At 36.5% G+C, this 17,979-nt stretch overlaps 1 protein-coding gene across 1 annotated transcript in view; it reads left to right on the top strand.

Annotated features, from left to right (window-relative positions):
- fam83c (family with sequence similarity 83 member C) overlaps window positions 1-10,691 on the top strand; it is a 36,248-nt gene extending 25,557 nt beyond the window's left edge. Inside the window, exon 4 of the mRNA XM_039734450.1 lies at window positions 8,565-10,691. Coding sequence (XP_039590384.1) covers window positions 8,565-9,510 — 946 coding nt within the window. The 3' untranslated portion in view covers window positions 9,511-10,691. The remainder of the gene's footprint in view (window positions 1-8,564) is intronic.
- Window positions 10,692-17,979: the final 7,288 nt, after the last annotated feature.

Here is a 17,979-nt window from a genome sequence, read left to right as displayed (position 1 = left end):
ACAAACTCTGTCAATGGCAGACATTAAAAGGTTAGTATTTTAAAATTCTTACATATCTGACCAACATACAGAACATCACCGCTCTATAGGGGTTAGATCAGCAAATATTGCTAAATCTTTGAAACTTCTGGAGCTTTGCAAAAAGTGATTTGTTCAAAAAGTGCTCGCAAAATCTCACATATTGGGACAAGTACAAATTAATGCAAATATAACAATCTATGGGAAAGAGTAAAATCAGGACTGAAATCATTGAGCACATCTGTATGCCACTGGCTCCAGGGAATGTGAAAAGTAGAGACTCTGATGCCCTCTGACAAATGTTTGAATGAGACAGTGGAACAACTAAGCTATTGGCAATTTGAAGCACTGAAAGTCTGTTTTATGATGAACCCCAAAACAACGCTGAGAAAGTGCACTCTTTGATCACACTACTCTTTAAAGTGCCGCACTGGTCTCCTTCCCATCAGGCCAATTTATTCTCTGGCAATGAAGCAGTTTGTTCACCCAAACTGCAGTATTAACATCTCTCTCCTTATGATTTTCAAGATCCCACTTCAACTGTGTACTTCCATTTCCTTTATAATAGCTATGTCCTGCATCTGCACATTGACCAGAGCTCAGAACTTTCTGCCCCTAAAGGTGCAGTCCCCATCTTACCTTCTGTGCAAGGCAACTCCATCATGCCATTACACATACAATATTGGAAGACAACAGCACTAAAGACAACACTAACACTTATGTGGTTCTGCTACAATTTCTGTTTGCATAATCTTTCTAAATGTTCTTATACACACCTTGCCCATTTTGGTGAATGGTTGCCAATTACATTTTAGCTTCAGGGAAATGCCAAGGTTGTGAGAATATAGGAGTTTAATATGGTGATTGGCTCTCTCATATTCAAAAAGATCCCATAAGATACATGAGGTAGAAGACCGGAAGAACATTACTTCAAAAGGTTACAGTAGGATTAAAACAAATATGAAAATTGTGCATGACGTAACATTCAGACGTATATGAAGACGTGTCTTACTGGATTGAAACTTGGAGCATTTGTAAAATTCTAGTCATTTCATGAAAGAGTTTGTTATGAAAATTTAACATATATATTTTTCAACCATAAGATTGAAAAATAATAGTGTAAATAGAATGTAATTATATAAAAATGTTTTTCAATACCATTTTACAGTTGTCATGTGGCTAAACTTGCTTTCATTGATAGGAAATTATAGTTCAAGTAATGAAAACATTCATGTGCTACTGTTAGTTTGTAGTGGTTACATGATGCACAGATTCACATATGATTAGTTTATTTTATTTCGGGGACCCCAGAAACACATTCAGCCTTGACCCGGTTTGCAAAATGAAGAAGAGAGACATGTAACTAGGGGCACAAATGAATTAATAATAAAGAATATATTAAACAAGTAATTGAACAAAAAGCAATTGGTAAACAACAAATGTGCAGGCAAAAGCCCACCCAACTAACCTAGATGGTGATAGTTAAATAAAACCCAGCAAAACACTCTACACAAGAACGGTTAACTACAAACAAGACAGAAGTCCAAACACAGTCCAGTAAAACAAATGCAGATGATGACAGTGAAAGGAATGAAACTCCTGTGAACAGTGCAATGAATGAAATTTAAAGTTTTGTCCCACCGGGATGCTGATGTAAGTTAAGGTTTATAGTGACTCGGAGCACTCCCCAGACAAAGACGTTTTCCAGTCCCGACGAAAACCACATGTAAAAGCAGGCCTGAGACAAAAACAAAAATCTAGAAAATCTGTCGAAACTGTAATCCTTTATGAGTAAAGCATTGAAACAAACAAACATACTGTAGATGATTGTGATCCTTTGGTGTCATATGTCTCCTTTTTAAAAGCAGCACCTCATTACATTTCTTCCTTCTGGCAACCCCTGAAGCAAAGCCGACACTGCCCTATATTGTAGCAGTTCTGTGATTGGTGGGAATTGAAGTCCATACTAAGTAGCACTGCTACATGTGCTTGGATGTAGATGGTCTGTGGCTAATTGTATTTCAGCTTTCTTAAACAAAAGTTTTTTAAAGAAGTACCCAATGGAGATTTCAAATCTGTTTTAAGCTAAAATTGTAGATAGAAAGCAGATCATTGTGGCACTTTGTCAATAAATTATAGCATCAGAGAAATGCAGATTCTTTATAATCTTTATAGATAATGCCACCATTGGGTTGTTTTTAGTGTAACATGTTTTATCACTGTAGCTTAAGTGTTACCAAGCCATCTTTTATACATTCTACATAAGTTAAAGTACTTTTTATTTCATTTTCATGGACATGAACAATCATGTCACTTACCCACTTCAATTTTAAGGAGCAGGAGAAGTGAGCTGCTGTGAGTGGGGTACAGCTACAGAGACGAGCATAAGATGGGGCAGTGGAAGGAAAAAGAACGTTGGCATCTCACAACAGCTACCCCTGCATTCTGGTAAATGGGATGGTACTTGCATAGTATGGAGATGAACACACCATATTATTACTACCATACTGAATAAACAGACTATCACTATTAGATAATTGAATAAGTAAATGCACATCTAATATCGTACCTTCCTTCTTGTCCAGCTCCGTCTGTGAACACCTGATCCCGTGTCCTGCTGTGATGATGCACGACTGAAGGTGTTTCAGCGTTTTTTCTACCAGAAGCGGCCATTAAACAAATACACAAAAAATATCTAAAATATACAAGTCAAAATAACCGCTTTCAAGGTAAACGTGACAAAGTAAACTGCTTTGTACTGGACGTCACACAGAATGTTTCTCTGTTTTAAGATAGCTGGGATCTCAAATTCGATAATGTTTTTCAATTGGAGATTTAGAAATTTCAAAAATGTTTGCAGTGTGTTGTATTTGAAAAATCTAAAAAAAAAAAAAATGATCAGTCCTGACAAATTTTCTTGAAGTGTGCAAAATTTCCCTAAAATTGGACTACTGGGAGTCAAGTTGTTTTATACGGATGGACAGATGTGACAGACAGACCGACAGACTTGGTTATTGCAGTGTGTGCCTTTTTTATCATTATATGCAAACACACCAGAAAAGGCAGGGAGATTAAACTAAATGCTACCCGAGAGACCATGAAAATAAACAAATACAACCCAAAGGCTTTGACTTAATGTTTGGGTTTGGTTTGGCCTTTCTTTTTTGGTCTCCAAGTCCAAGTTTCCCATTATTCAAGGTTGTGGCCATTGGTGGTGTGCTTTCCAGTGAAAAAGAAAAAAAAAAAAAATATATATATATATATATATATATATATATATATATATATATATATATATATATATATATATATATATATATATATATATATATATATAGTATGTCTGCACTAGCACAGACTTAGCTCATACCAGTGGCAGCTTAAGGCAGTGGTCCATGTTCATAGTGCCATACCTCCCAACAAGTGCAGCCCATCTGGCTTATCCAACTATGTTCATGGGTTTTTAACTATAACAAATGTATTTAGTTAATTTTCAGATAGGATCAAATTTTGGAATATTCCTGCTGAGCAAGTACAAACTTAAGGGTATCTTTTATAAAGTTGTGTTCTTTTTAATTATTTGAAAGCAAATACAAGTATTTTCTTGTCTCAAATCTTAAGGGATTTCTCTGCATTGTTACGTAAGGTGTTTGAACTCTTTCAGGTATCACAAAGCACCCACCCATTTGATCTTTTTTCATCAATATGGACTTTCTGCTCAGTCATGCCTTTGATTTCACTGCAACAGATCTAGAAAGAAAAATGTGCATGTAGTGCTTATCAGTGACAAAAAAGAAAATAGCAAATTTTAGCACAAACTTTTCTGTGCACTAATGTTATGGATGCCATGTCATGTTTTGATCTTTACAGTGCCTACAGTTAGCCTTTCATCAAGCAGAAATGGTGCCAGGCACATTTGCTGTGTACTGTTTTTTCAGACATTTTGCTTCACAATTGCTTTCAGTCCTCCTGCTTTTAAAGTAAGGCACAGATCTTGTATTTGTTGTCTGAAAGAACACTGGTTTGGTGTGGGTTGCGTTTTTCAGACTGGAATATTTGAGAAATCAGAAGCTTGGAATGAGGGTGTGTGTGTGTGTGTCCACGTTATGGGGAGGTGAAGACAGACAGGATGAACCTGCTTCTTACAGTGCGGTGCCTTTGGTCGCTTTGTTCTTTAGCACTGAGTATCATTAAACTGTGTGCCCTGCTTTTTATATTTGCATACAATGGTCATACTAATACACCGTATTCTATACTTTTGCTTACTGCAGGATAGTTATGGTAGTATAGTAGTAAGTGCTGCTGTCTCGCACAGCCAGAAATCTGGATTTGGGAGACATTAAAGCATTCTGCTCATATCACAAAGACATGTTTTAAGGTAAATTGGTGACTCTGATTTGGCTCACTGTGTAAGTAACCACTATGTAATAAAATAACACCTCATCCAAAGCTGCTTTGAGCATCCAGTGTTGCCAGAGTGACATCTAACTCCCAAAGTCATGAACGGGATTAAGGATATTTTAAAATGGATGACTGGATACTTGGTGGTGGCGGCTACACTGGTAATGGGTAAGCAGGTTAGTGCTGCATAGAATGTTTCAGTGACAGTCTCTACATTTTGCTGTTTTCTTTCTTTTAGCAAACTGGGACATCTGTTTAGGGCTAAATGTTTGTGAAACCCTCAAGTACTATGTAAAGCAGGCGTGTCTTGATGAGGAATAATAAAAAAGCACATTTTATGTGTTGTTTCAGGGTGAGGACAGTGCTCATTCATGTCAGTAATACATACATGATTATTCAACAGTGGCCATTGCCATTCTAGCAATGTTTTTATCATCCTTTGATAGTTGAATGGATAGCAATTTACTTAAGATTGATGTGAATTGTGCAATTGAACTGGTGGGAGTCTCATGTATCAGGGAAGAAAATTCAAATCAGTTATCAGTAGGGACTGACCAGAGAAATAAACCAGCTGTAATAGAAACTAAAGCCGGAATTAGTGTAAGACACCCTAATTCGTATAAAATGTAATAATTTACTTCATGAGGTACAAGTACATAATAAACAAGAATAGGTATGGCACATATCTGAAATATTAAAATGTGTTCAATTTAAATGTGAAAAGTTTAAATATGCTGGATTGTAATCAAAAATTGTTATTTGTCACCCTTTAATAGAGGCCTAGATCCCTAGTAAAGGATCAAAAATACTATCATGTTCATAATCACTAGACTTAAAATACTGTAAAATGATACCCCACATGCCTATATATGAAAATTTGTCATTTTTAACCTTCTGGGATTAGCTTTGCATGCCTGTATTACTGAGCCCCATTTTGTCAACCTTGACCCCTCATATGCCTTTGGGGTGAACCCCTGGGACCAACTGCTGTGATCATTATTCAACAATACTGGTATTATCATCAGGGTGTAAATTTCTGCACTAAGAATGATCCAAAAAGACCTCAAAATTAGTGAATTGTGGGGAAAAAAAACTTGACATCTTGCCTAACTACACATCAAGACATATCAAATGGTATATCATATGTGCTGTTTTTCTCCTGTTGGTGAATGAGAAGGCACCAGGAAAAAAAAAACACTAAAATGATGTTAAATCATTCAGAAGTAATTATGAATTATGAACACAAAAGTTTATATTGTATATTGTATTGTATTGACCCCCCTACTTTTGACACCCACTGCACGCCCATCCTACCTGGAAAGGGGTCTCTCTTTGAACTGCCTTTCCCGAGGTTTCTTCCATTTTCCCTACAAGGTTTTTATTGGGAGTTTTTCCTTGTCTTCTCAGAGAGTCAAGGCTGGGGGGCTGTCAAAAGGCAGGGCCTGTTAAAGCCCATTGCGGCACTTCCTGTGTGATTTTGGGCTATACAAAAATAAACTGTATAAGTGTATAAGTATATTCTCGTCCTGCAGTAGAATTGCAAAATTCCAAGAACTGTAAAGAATCCAAATCTGGGGCTACTTTTACAGAAGGGCAAATGCAGGTGGAGAAAAAGGAGGAGGAGGAGGACAGAAACAAACCTGAAAGCCTCACAAGTTACACTCCTTAAGTTCTGAAAATCCCATGGAGGAATCCGCACTAGAAACTTTTACCAGACTGGCAAAGACTGAATGCGAAAAGCAAAGAGACTTTGTTATAAAGAGCCTGCAGCAGGGAAAAACAACTTGAAAATGTCCCAGAAAAGAACTGAATAGCACCATAGTACATTCAAGTGCAAAATGACTCTTATAGCCCATCCCTAGTTATCAGTTTTGGCCATCTGCTATCACCTCCTCATTTGTTTGTGAACACAGATAAGCCACTGTTTCTGGAAGATTACTGTTTTATCCACTACCAACCTGAAACTATCAAATATCCCAAACCGGTTTACCAAAGTCTGACACAAACATTTATTGGAGAACACATTATCCTAAAAAATACAGTATATAAAGCCTAAACTATTTTATGTAATGTTATTACAATAACATTTGTAAATCTTCATAAAACTTGTAAAGGCAAGCGTGCCGTATTGGTATTAGCAGGTTTCCAATGGTGTGGAAAGTAGGTGGCACAGTGTTTAGTGCTGATGTCTCTAACCTCCAGAGTCCTGGAATCAAATTCTAACCTAAGTGTTGAGTTGCACCGTTTTCCCGTGTAAGAGTGGATTGTTCTCCAGGTACATGTTTTTCCTCACAAATATTTGAATTTTGAGTGAAAACTGTACATTAGCCTAATAAGGGTGTACTTCCTCCAAAGTACCTGACATGAAACTGGCATTAAAAAGAAATTATATAAAAATTAATTAAATGGATATTAGTTACTGTAAATTGGCCAGAACATGAGTGAATCAGTGTAGGTAAGTGTACCCTGAAATGGCCTTAGCCATGGTGTCTAGGATGGACCCCCCACCAGCCTCCCATGATGAAAGCTAGATTAAGTACCTTATGGGCACCAGGATGTCAAAATTTGAAAGACTCCCATTAAATCAATGTTCTGGGTACATACATACACTAACAAATTATGATCATCAAATATGCCAATAATTAATCAGGCACAGATATTGAAGTAGAAAAAAAAATCTAAAACGTTATATCACGTCAACTTCACCTTCTTTTTACATTTTTACTTTTCCATTGGTGTAATACAATGAAAGTAGTAAACTGAGTGCAACGTCATACCTGTGGAAAATGAACTTTTTCCTGATAGTGTAGTTAATGAATATCAAGTTGTTATTTTTAATAGGCCTATATAATATTTAATGGAGTGTTTTGATTTTGCATATATTTATAGTGGTTTCATAGTCTACCAGGTTATTGTTCATGTCTACATCTATGTTGTTGCTAAAGCTGCTAGAAGTGGCGATATAAACCCTGTCCTGACTGTCAGCAATGGTCTCAACTGTGGGATTTATGGCTTGTCCAAATCATCTTTTAATTTTTTTTTCCTTTTTTTTTTAAGTATAGTTTTGGTCAAAACTCCACCTTTGGCTTCTCTAATTTTTTCCTTTCACAGCACCTCACTTTGAATACTCTTCCATTTGCTCTTTTTTCTGTCAGCAGAGTAACAGGATGTCATAATAGTGACCCATTAGACACCTGCTCTGATCGTGCCCTCATCCCATCATGTTTTTCTTTTAAAAGCTTTGTGTTTAGGTCTGATTTGGACAGGTTCATAATAGTGAGGGTCAGGGACGATGCTGAATGGTGTGTTGCTGTGTGTGCTTGTACTGTTGATGAAACTGTTATTGGGCTTTTATTTCTTTCATAAGCTAAGACCCCTTTGTGAGAAGGGCCTCTTGTTCTGCCCCTAAGTCACCATGATGTTAGATCTGGTCATGCTCATGACACTAAATTGCATTAAGTGTGTCTGATGAGGTACTTCTGGTTTTATAGCTCAGGTTACAGTTTGCTGTAACTCAGTAACTGATTTTGGTACTCCTCGTTAGCTCAAACATATTCTGAGGAATATGCTGAGAGGTCCAGTCTTTGGCATCTGTATTTCTGTATACTTAAAAGATTTCTTTCCACTTCAGTCAGCTTTAACTTTACTTAAATGTAAACAGTATTTTTTATATCTTTTAATAGTTAAAGGAAATCTTTCATGTGGGAGCTTTGGAAAATAATTGCCACCAAACAACAGGCTGGTGTTGTCACTAGTCTAACCATTGTGTGTTTGGGAAGAGCTCAAATCCCAAGAATCATGGCAGGCCCATTGCATAAGTGCTACATTGATTCTTGGGATTTAAGTTCTTCCCCCAGCAATGTCACTGGTCTTCTGTTCTCTGGCGATTTATACCAAAACAGAGGCATTGTTTTGACACACCATTTTTCAAAGTGTTCACATGAAAGGGTACGTTTCATTATTAAGATATCCATCCATTCATCCATTTTCTAACTCGCTGAATCTGAACACGGGGTCATAGGAAAAAAAATGATTGCTCCCCTTGTGTGTAAAAATTGGCAATACTGTATAAAAAGTTTAGTCAGGTGTGTTTAAGAAGCCTGACGACAGTTGCTTATAACATTGTCTGTTCTGTTTTTTCCCAGCTTCACTTGGCTTTCTGCTCAGGTCCACACCAACATGATGATTCACCTCACAGGAAGTATTGTTGAAAGCTTCGACAGAGAGTTTCGCTGCATTTATGCAGATTCCCAAGTCATCAGCGGTCTCCATGATCCCAATGATGATGATGATGATGATGCAGTTGTAAATGTCCAGATTCCTCGGCCCAATGGAATTTTCAATTTTGATTACAAACTGGAAGGGCCTAAACAGAATGTTCGCTCTGACCCCTCTAGCAGCCTCTCCAGCAACAGCCTTTCCAGCATTAAGAAATCACCCGGGGCAATATCCCCAACAAGTAAAGCCAACCATGATAAAAAGGAAGGGAACAACGGCCTTAGTAATGTGGATAAGGGAGGCTCAAGTCCTACCACATTCCATTTTCCTAGCCAAATACTTCGAGGCTCTGGAACTGGAGGGCCTAGTGTTGTCCCATTAAATGAATGGTCAAATGCACGAAATGGGCCTAGCGTGGTCCCATTCACCGAATGGTCAAATTCAAGAAACGGACTTGTTCAGAAGTCAACAGGTTTGGGTCTGTTTGAGACCCGTCAGAACTTTAACTCCAATCACAACACTTACCTTGAACATGAACCCAACTCCAAACAGAGGCCAACAGTCTTGCTTTCAAAAATGACTGATTTATTAACTCTTCCAACAAAAAATAAAGAGGTGCCACCACCAAATATGCCAGTTAGGTCACCACCCCGAAATGGCTTTCCTGCCTTTAAAGACATAAAATGGTCTGATACTGAAAACAGACCTGGCATACCTGATGGGCCCCTTCCTTCAGAGACTCAACCGCAAGAGCGAATGAATAAAATCAACAGACATGATGAGAAAAGAATGACTCTGGGTCACAGCAAACTGGAGTTGGTAAACCAGTACAACAAAACAAAGAAAATATACAGCCGCTTTGAAATGAAATAAGAAACTTTTCTGAACAGCTGAAGATGAAAGTTGTGAAATATTGGCAGGGTCCGGGGTTATCATAGTACTGACGTTTTTAAAAACTATGCCATTGAAATGTTTAGTGAAAAGTTTCAGGTACCAAAGTTGCTTTTCATTTTTTACAGCAAGGAATTTCCTTTCACAGCCATGGCAGCAAACTGCTTTTTAGAAATGAACAGTTGAAAAGCAATGACTTGTATTTGCACATAAGAAATTCTTAGTGTGAAAGATGACAGTAGGATTTATAAAGCACAAATATCTGTCATAGCATCTATTTCATTATGGACTATTGCCATTTAAGATAACAATCCATACATACTCTGGACGCATGCTGGTACAGTACAGGCTATGAAAGGCTGTACTTGAACTCCAGCCTGGACAAAAGAAAAATAATAACTGTGAATATGCAAAAAGATCAATTTTTTTCATTACCAGCACGTTTTCAAATGAACAGGTAATAAAAGAAATCAAATGCCTATCAGTTGAACAGACATTGCCAGCTTTTGTAAAGGCCTCATTCAGCAGTTGAATGTGCTGCAGGGGTCAAACACAGGTCCTTGAAGCTGTGAGGCAGCCTGCTTCTTCCTTTATAAATCTCTTAACGTTATTGGATTTACAGCAGTTGTTTTGCACTTTTAAAAGCTGCTTGCCTTGTCTTTGTTATTTTATGGTTTGCAAGGGGTTGTGCAGTCAGCCACAGAACAAAATACACAATGCCTCAGAAGCGAGGGGCTTACTTTTCTAAGGCTCACAAGGAGGATGTCCTTGTTTTTTAATTAAAAAGGCAGCATTTCTTAGAGTTTCTAAAAAATAAATAAATAAACAACGGGTAGAGCTTGTTGTTTCTACATACTGTATACAAATATATTAGGAGTCCTTGTTGGCTAATTTCATTGCAGTGTTTATTGTTAACCTTTCATTAAATGGCTAACATTTTAGAAAACGGTTGGATGTCTGGTTATGTTTATGCAGGTGAAAGAGCAAGTCCTTTGCCAAGACTCGCAGCTCCAATGCTAATGAGGAGTTCAGAGGCAATGATTCCACTGAGTCTTACGTTACTGATCGGCTGCTTCTACTGTTGTCTTGGCACTGATGGGCATACTGTGCACCTGCCCTGGGCCCAAGAGAATATAGATAATTAAATAAAATAAACACATGAAGCTGTGAAGAACACATTGTCATTTTTATCTGAATTCCTATTATTGGGAATCCCCTTTTTTTGATTGATTTTTTTTAAACTGGTAAAAGGTATTTGTAAAAATTTTGATATTAAAATGTGAACTTTTGAACGCAGTGTCCAAAACCTCCTCATGCTTAAATATTGAAAAGAATGTTTTTATTGTGTCTTTTATTATTGAAAAAGTATTATGACTTTTTATTTAAAATGATTCTAATGTTGGTTTTGCTGCAATTAAAATGTATATAAAAAAAGGTTTCCTGTGTTTAGTCTGTTTAAGTGATTCCTTTGGAGAACAGATAGAATTTATGTAGTGTGAGGAAATGTTAACAATAACAGATTCTAAAATTTAAAATCCCCACATCCATTTACTGAAAGTGTCCTTTCTGCCATAAGCCAATCCCGGTAGCATTAAATACAATCCAGGAACCAACCCTGGATAGGCCACCACTGTTTTGGTGAGGGAGGGAAGGGGAGAGGCTAAGCATGCACAATCCTGTCCTTACTTATATTGGACCAGAGATACCAGTTACCCTAACCTGCATATGATAAGGACCAAGAAAAAACGTATAAATTAATAGAGATAGGCTGCAAATGTCTCACATGACTTGGCCAGAATTGAATCCTGGGCTACTGGAGCTGTGAGGACGTCACACTAGCCGTTGCACCACTGTGACACCATTAATTTAAAATTAAAGTGTTATTCTGTTTACTTAAACATTATTTATGATACATGTGCAACAAATGAGTGTCATAGCACAATTCTGTCAATTTGATTGGAATTACACTATATAAAATTTTCAGAACTTCCTACAGAATTTCAAAAATATTCAAATATTTAATTTGTTCCTAGTAAAATGTTATTTATGACTTCTGCATTAAGTATAATTTACTAAAGTCACATGTAAATTGGGCACACTTTCAGTTTGTAATTAGAATAGGCAGGTTTAACAATCTACAGTATGTATACAAGGGATATCTAGCATGTAAGGCAGGGGAAGTTACAATACAGAATTTGTACACTTGATTGAAATTGAATCTTCCAGTGGCCCATACATTTGAAATTAAAGTGCTCAAATGACACAGCAGACAGAAGAAACTTAGTAAGTAGGCGAGTTTTATCCTAGAAAGGTGACATTTCCATTTGTAGAAACAATGTCTTAACATAATTCAAAACAGTATTTATTATACCGGTTATACAGATACTTACAGTAAGTCAACAAAACTACAACCTGTTTCCAAACACCCTTTAAGTACACCTGATTGTTATTTCTGTATTTACTTGAATCCCAATCTGTCAGCTTTATGTGGTTGAAATGTTGCATAAGGCAATACCCGTGGCATAAAAATTACCCATTCAAGCATATGCTGATGGAATACTGCAAAAAAAGTATTGCTACATACTGTACTTGCCACTGGAACAAGACAGCAATGCAGCTTTGCTTCTGGTGTATGGGAGTTACAATCTTTCAGTTATATGCTGGGGTTACAGCGGCCATTGTTATTTATTGAGTTTCCTACCCATAATATTTTATTAGCCTTTACTTTAAAATATTGGCCAAATGCCTTCATGTATTTCACCTACATAATTATTTTATTTCTGATTCATAACCACTGCAAAAGGGAAAGTCATATCTAATTTGTAGGCCTACATGCATTGCAATGTTTTGTTTACTTGTTGTGGCATATGGTCGGGGCCCCTGCCCAGCCGAGGATGCCTATATAGTAGAAGGACCCAGGGAGAAAGCACATTCAGGGCATTATCTCCCCCAGAGGGCAGCCCCCCTGGTTTGTAGCGATACCTCAAGACATCCAAAGGGCTCCTTAGGAGATTGGAGCACTTCCGGGTGCCCTATAAAAGGAGCCACTACTCCAGAAGCCAGGGTCGGGAGGTGGAGGACAAAGTTTGCCAGGAGGAGTGGAGGTGGAAGGAAAACAGAGAGAGAAAGAAGAAAAGTGTGTTCTGTGCTTGTGCTTTGCAACTGTGTTGTGTATGTGGGAACAGAGGAAGACATTTCCCATAAAGAAAAAGAAAAAATATAATAAAGTGTGTGTGTTGAACTTGTGTTCTGTGTCTGTGTAAGGGGTATTTAAAAAAAAATCAAGGTATTGCATCTAATACTGATTGTCTAATTGTATAGGATGCAAAAATAGCTTGAAACATTAAAAATAACACATAGTTTTGAATGCATATTTGAAACCTTATAGTTTTTGATTGCTTTAAGGTTTTTCTTTTTACCTAGTTTGAATTTTACTTGGTTAAAGGTATATTACTCATAAGAAAAGTCTGTGTGTACTATTAACTACTTTTTAAAAAAAATATCTGTTTCTAAATTTTTGCTAAGCAGTTCCACGAGTGATGACACTTGGGCAAGATTCTTTGATTCAGGTCACCCTTGGCAGGAATGTATATTTGGTTGGGTACATTTTAAAAATATTTTTAGTTTCATCCATGTAATTATAAGCCAGCTGACAGTTGTGTAAAGTTTCAATGCACAGTATCGCCTTAAATTAGTCACCTTCTTAATTGCTTCTCCTAAGCCTGTGTGACTAAGAACAGCCAGCCACTGACAATGATATGATGACAGAAGCAGGGCACTTTCACAACTGACAGGAAAACCGTTCTGACATCTGGTGTTTGTTTGGAAAACAAAGACCATCAAAACATGGTGAATTTTGGGTTTAAAGCAATGCAAGGTGACCTGAACTTCATACATTAATACATGTCTATGCATGAAATTAATCTGATTTATTTTTTATTGATTTTGTTTGTTTAGATTTCTTTAATTTGGTGTATGAAACACATTTCTGTAAAAATGAATTTTATGAGCAATACTGTAAGATTTCCAAAAGGTATCTTTAAAGTCAAAGCATTCAGCAACTTAAACCCAAGAAAAGTATATAAATAAAATATATTGTTATGACTATTATTCTTCTTATAAAAGTTACAATTATTCTTGAAATATTTCAAAAGATTTGAATTAAGCACTCCTGTAGATAATTTAATGAGTAAAAGAAACATGTAGTGGTACCATAGTCTGCTGAACACAAGAACTAAATAGAATACAATCAAGTTTAAATTGTAAAATAAATATGTCCAATTTGAACCTGGAACTTCTCTGAAAATATCAGTCAGACCATAGAAGGCATGGATTGAATACTCGTGAGAATTAAGTGCTGTTATACTATGTGTAGCATTTGATTAAAAGGAAACCGGTGATTTTTTGCAAAGCAGAGGCACTTTAAATAGAGTCTCGATATACTAGTTAGTCAACTGGATGCACACAGATACAATCACAGTACTGGTATAATAAGTCCAGTAAATAAATTATATCCGCCACAAATATGTTAAGCAATCAGTCTACAATTTGACACATTTACAGTTATCTTTTGCAGTAAACATTTTGCTGTGACTCATTATGTCTGCTTACAGCACTATAGTTTCACTAAAAAAATTAAAAACACTATATTTATCTTTGTGTAGAAAATATGCAGAATGTTAAATTTTAAAATTACACTGCACAGTGATATTAATAGGACCCACAAAATATTATTTTACTAATGTAGTGCAAATTAACTGTTATGCAGATGCAGCAATAACGCATGGAAAACCAGAAGTGTGAATAAGATCTAACTGATTACATCATGCTATCATGGCATAATGTGCACAAAATACAAAAATATTCAGCAAGCTTAAACAAACATCATTTAGCCCCAGACTACACTAAAATGCAAGCACACTTGAAACAAAACACATTCTAAATATTCTTCTCAGTTTAACAAGTTGACACAGTATTAAATAAATCAAACAACCTAGTATAACAAATTTACCCTTCTAAGCTCATAAAGCACAGAGGAAGCAATTATTTCTGTATTTCTTTTTCTTCTCCAGCCATCTCTATTGGCTTATCAAACTCATCAATTTAGGTATGTTTACAAGACTGAAGTTTTACTCTGTTGACCTTGCTTTCTCTCTCTCAGTAGTGGGGATCGACTTAATCCTACTTTTTGTAAAAATTGATTGATTTGTATGGAATGATTGCAATCAAATTAATTTAAAAAAAAAAATTACCCTTCAATTTCTGAACCCATAGTCTCCTGCTGTCGGAAGCCAAGCCTGTCCTGTATTATAAAGGAAGCAATACTGGATAGGATGCTGGTGCATTGCTGGGGGTTGTGTGTGCACATTGACACCATTTAGAGCTGTGACATAACTGCATTTCTTTGGGAGAACAATGACATTCAAATCAGAAACTTTCTTAAATAAGAAAACATGGACAATTCTTATAAAAAAAAAAAATCACCCATTCTAAACTGAGGTCCAAGCACTGTGAGGGAGTAATTAAGATGTAACAAAAGAACATATTTTGCAGTGGTGTATTTTTAATTCCATACCGTCAGATCACAGATTTAGAGCTTGGCATAAGCAGAACACAGCAGTGTAAAATAAAAGTTCTAAAAATTCACAGCATGTCTTTCTAGATTTGTTGTTTAAAACCACACTTACAAATAGTGGAAGATGTGATGTTGAGTAAGAAGAAACTAGCTTAGCTGTAAACATGTTTATAAACATATCTATACTCAGGGTGGATCTACTATGAAATTAATGAAGCTTTAGTCCACACTGCGTATACACTTTGGGTATCTACTGCTTGAGAAGAGGTTTCTAAATAAATAAATATTAATAACATAGTGCAATACCATACAAAATAACAGTTAAAATAAAAATTAAAAGGTGTTTAAAGAATAAAAAAAGAAATTTGTGGTGATCTATTACGGAACAACCCTATTGCAGAAGATAACAGTGGTTACCCAGACCTAATTGCTGGTTTCAAATGCCATCCCTCATAATAATTCAAGCTTCAGGGTCCCAACAATGTAGGTTTGCCACCGTCTGTACTGTGAATGTATTGTCTCTACAACTCAACACTGGTTCCACTGATGCACTCCTTAATTATAAAGGTGCTAATTGGAAGTCCTAACAAGGACAGTGGGGTACATATCCCATGTGATCCATACGCAGAGTCTACACGGTTTTCTCCCTACAGCTCAAAGACATGCATGTTAGATGAACTGGGATTGTCAGACTGTTCCTGCTTTGCCTGCAATGTTTGCTAGGATAGACTCCAGCTTCCCAGTGACCCTGCTCTGGGTAAGCACGTAAAAATAATGTATAGAAGAATACTTATTTGAAAAAGACACTGTTAAGTGTTATGGGTGTTGCACAAACCATATGGAGGCTAATTTCAAGGAGACACCAGGGAAAGCTACTGAGATTACACTGTGCACTGACTAATTCCTCTTCTCCTATAGCCAGGACAACTTCAAATACCTCTCAGCCTGACTCTGACATGCTTGAAGCTCCACCAATATCAGTCTCAAACAGAAAAATAAATCTGAAATTGTGAATTTTCAGTGATGTAATAAGTAATAATTACAAGATTTATAAAGTTTAGCCTTTTTGAAATATATTTATTCTCTGATTAACTTACACTGGAGTTTGTATAAGTACTTATCTCTTAACTAATTAATAATGTGTCAAAACTTGCATATCAACAAAGGTGGAAATTAACAAGATCCAAAACTCTCCAGAATTATCTTTTAAGAATCATATTAACTTTACAAAGGCCACTAAAAACAAAATTTGACTTTCTGTACTTTTAATATCTCCACTTTCCCATCTGCTAAACACTATGAACAGAAAAATGACAAGATATCTTCAAGAATCCAGGGTCTGTATCATTAGTCTATACGATTCTGAAGACATTTAGCTACATTTTTTTCAGCTGACAAACAGCACAAATTATGCAAGGCAGACTATGACACAGATTTCCAATTTTGTTGAAGATCATCTATGTTTGAGGTCAGTTAACTCTTCAAACAAGTGAGAAATTAACACTACTTTGCATTTATAATTTTTTGTTTCTCCACAATGATTGACACATAAAACAACCTTGTAGCATTGCCTGACCACCTCTGTATATTTTTTAACAGACCAAAATGCATTACTGCTGCAAGTAATGTCAAATAGCTCTTTTACATGGTTAGTTACATACAAATCAAAAATGGAATTGTCAAAATTTGACACATTACCATGTTTTAAAGCAGGGGTGGGCAAAGTCAGTCCTGGAGGGCCGCAGTGGCTGCAGGCTTTTGTTCCAACACAGTTGCTTAATTAGGTAGCAATGCTTGCCAATAATTTCATTTCATGGCTATGTCAGCTCATTCTCATATCCTACATTTTTTTCCCCCTTTCTAAGGATATCATCCAAATGATTTGAAGGCTCAAATGGATTTAGTAATTTGCAGTCCTTCACTTTTTTCTCTTCACTTTCCTTCCAAGCATTTAATTAAACCCAATAGTGCACAATAAATACGCACAGGTGTAAATGGTAACAAGCTAAATGGAGGAAAGCTGGTTTCTTTTGCCATTTGCATGTTATTGCTAATAAGGAGCAATTAAAAATCGAGACTACAGTCGTTTCAACTGAACAGCGAGTGAGACAACTACAGTGAAGCACAAGTGTTACTTGAGCAGTAAGTGCTTCTTATTAAGCAGTTGGGTTGGAACAAAAACCTGCAGCCACTGCGGCCTTCCAGGAATGACTTTGCCCACCCCTGTTTTAAAGGGTGCACATTTAGTCTGTCAAAGTAGTGCAGTGGTTAGTGCTGCTGCTTCACAGTTTGAATTCCTGGGTTTGAATCTTGCACATTCTGGATGTTGTCTCCACACGTGTACATGGAGTTTCCGTTCTCATCCTCAAAGACATTCAAGGGTAGTGTTTCCAAATTTGCTCTGGTATGAGAGCAAGTACAGCAATGAGTATACTCAATCCAATGGTGTTTCCTGCCTTGTGCACTGTGCTGTCAGGACTACTTCTGGCCAATTGTGAACACACCAGAAAATTAAAATTACTCTTATTCTGACTTTTCGAATGAGAAATCAACAAGACCTTGCATTTCATAATGGATTCCTTGTGAAGGCATTTATACCCCCATAAAATGCAACCATAAGAGGAAATGATGTTTTCATTCCAGTAATTACAAAAAACACATGCAATCCATATCAGTCTAACAGTAATGGGCAGATTATGCTTGGGGCTGGTGGGTAAATAATTTTATATTGATTATCACATCTAATATTTATGCCACAATAATTTTAGAATAATACGTTAACTATGTGATCATTTCAAGAAAAAAAGTCACATTTTTATAAACCTAAATGTCTACAAAGTGTCTGATAAAAGGCTTGACCAAAATAAACCAGTAGA

The sequence above is a fragment of the Polypterus senegalus genome, chromosome 14, assembly GCF_016835505.1.
Source record: "Polypterus senegalus isolate Bchr_013 chromosome 14, ASM1683550v1, whole genome shotgun sequence".
Classification (NCBI taxonomy): domain Eukaryota; kingdom Metazoa; phylum Chordata; class Cladistia; order Polypteriformes; family Polypteridae; genus Polypterus; species Polypterus senegalus.
Note: the sequence above shows the minus strand (reverse complement) of the source record. Positions and strands in the feature narration are given on the sequence as shown.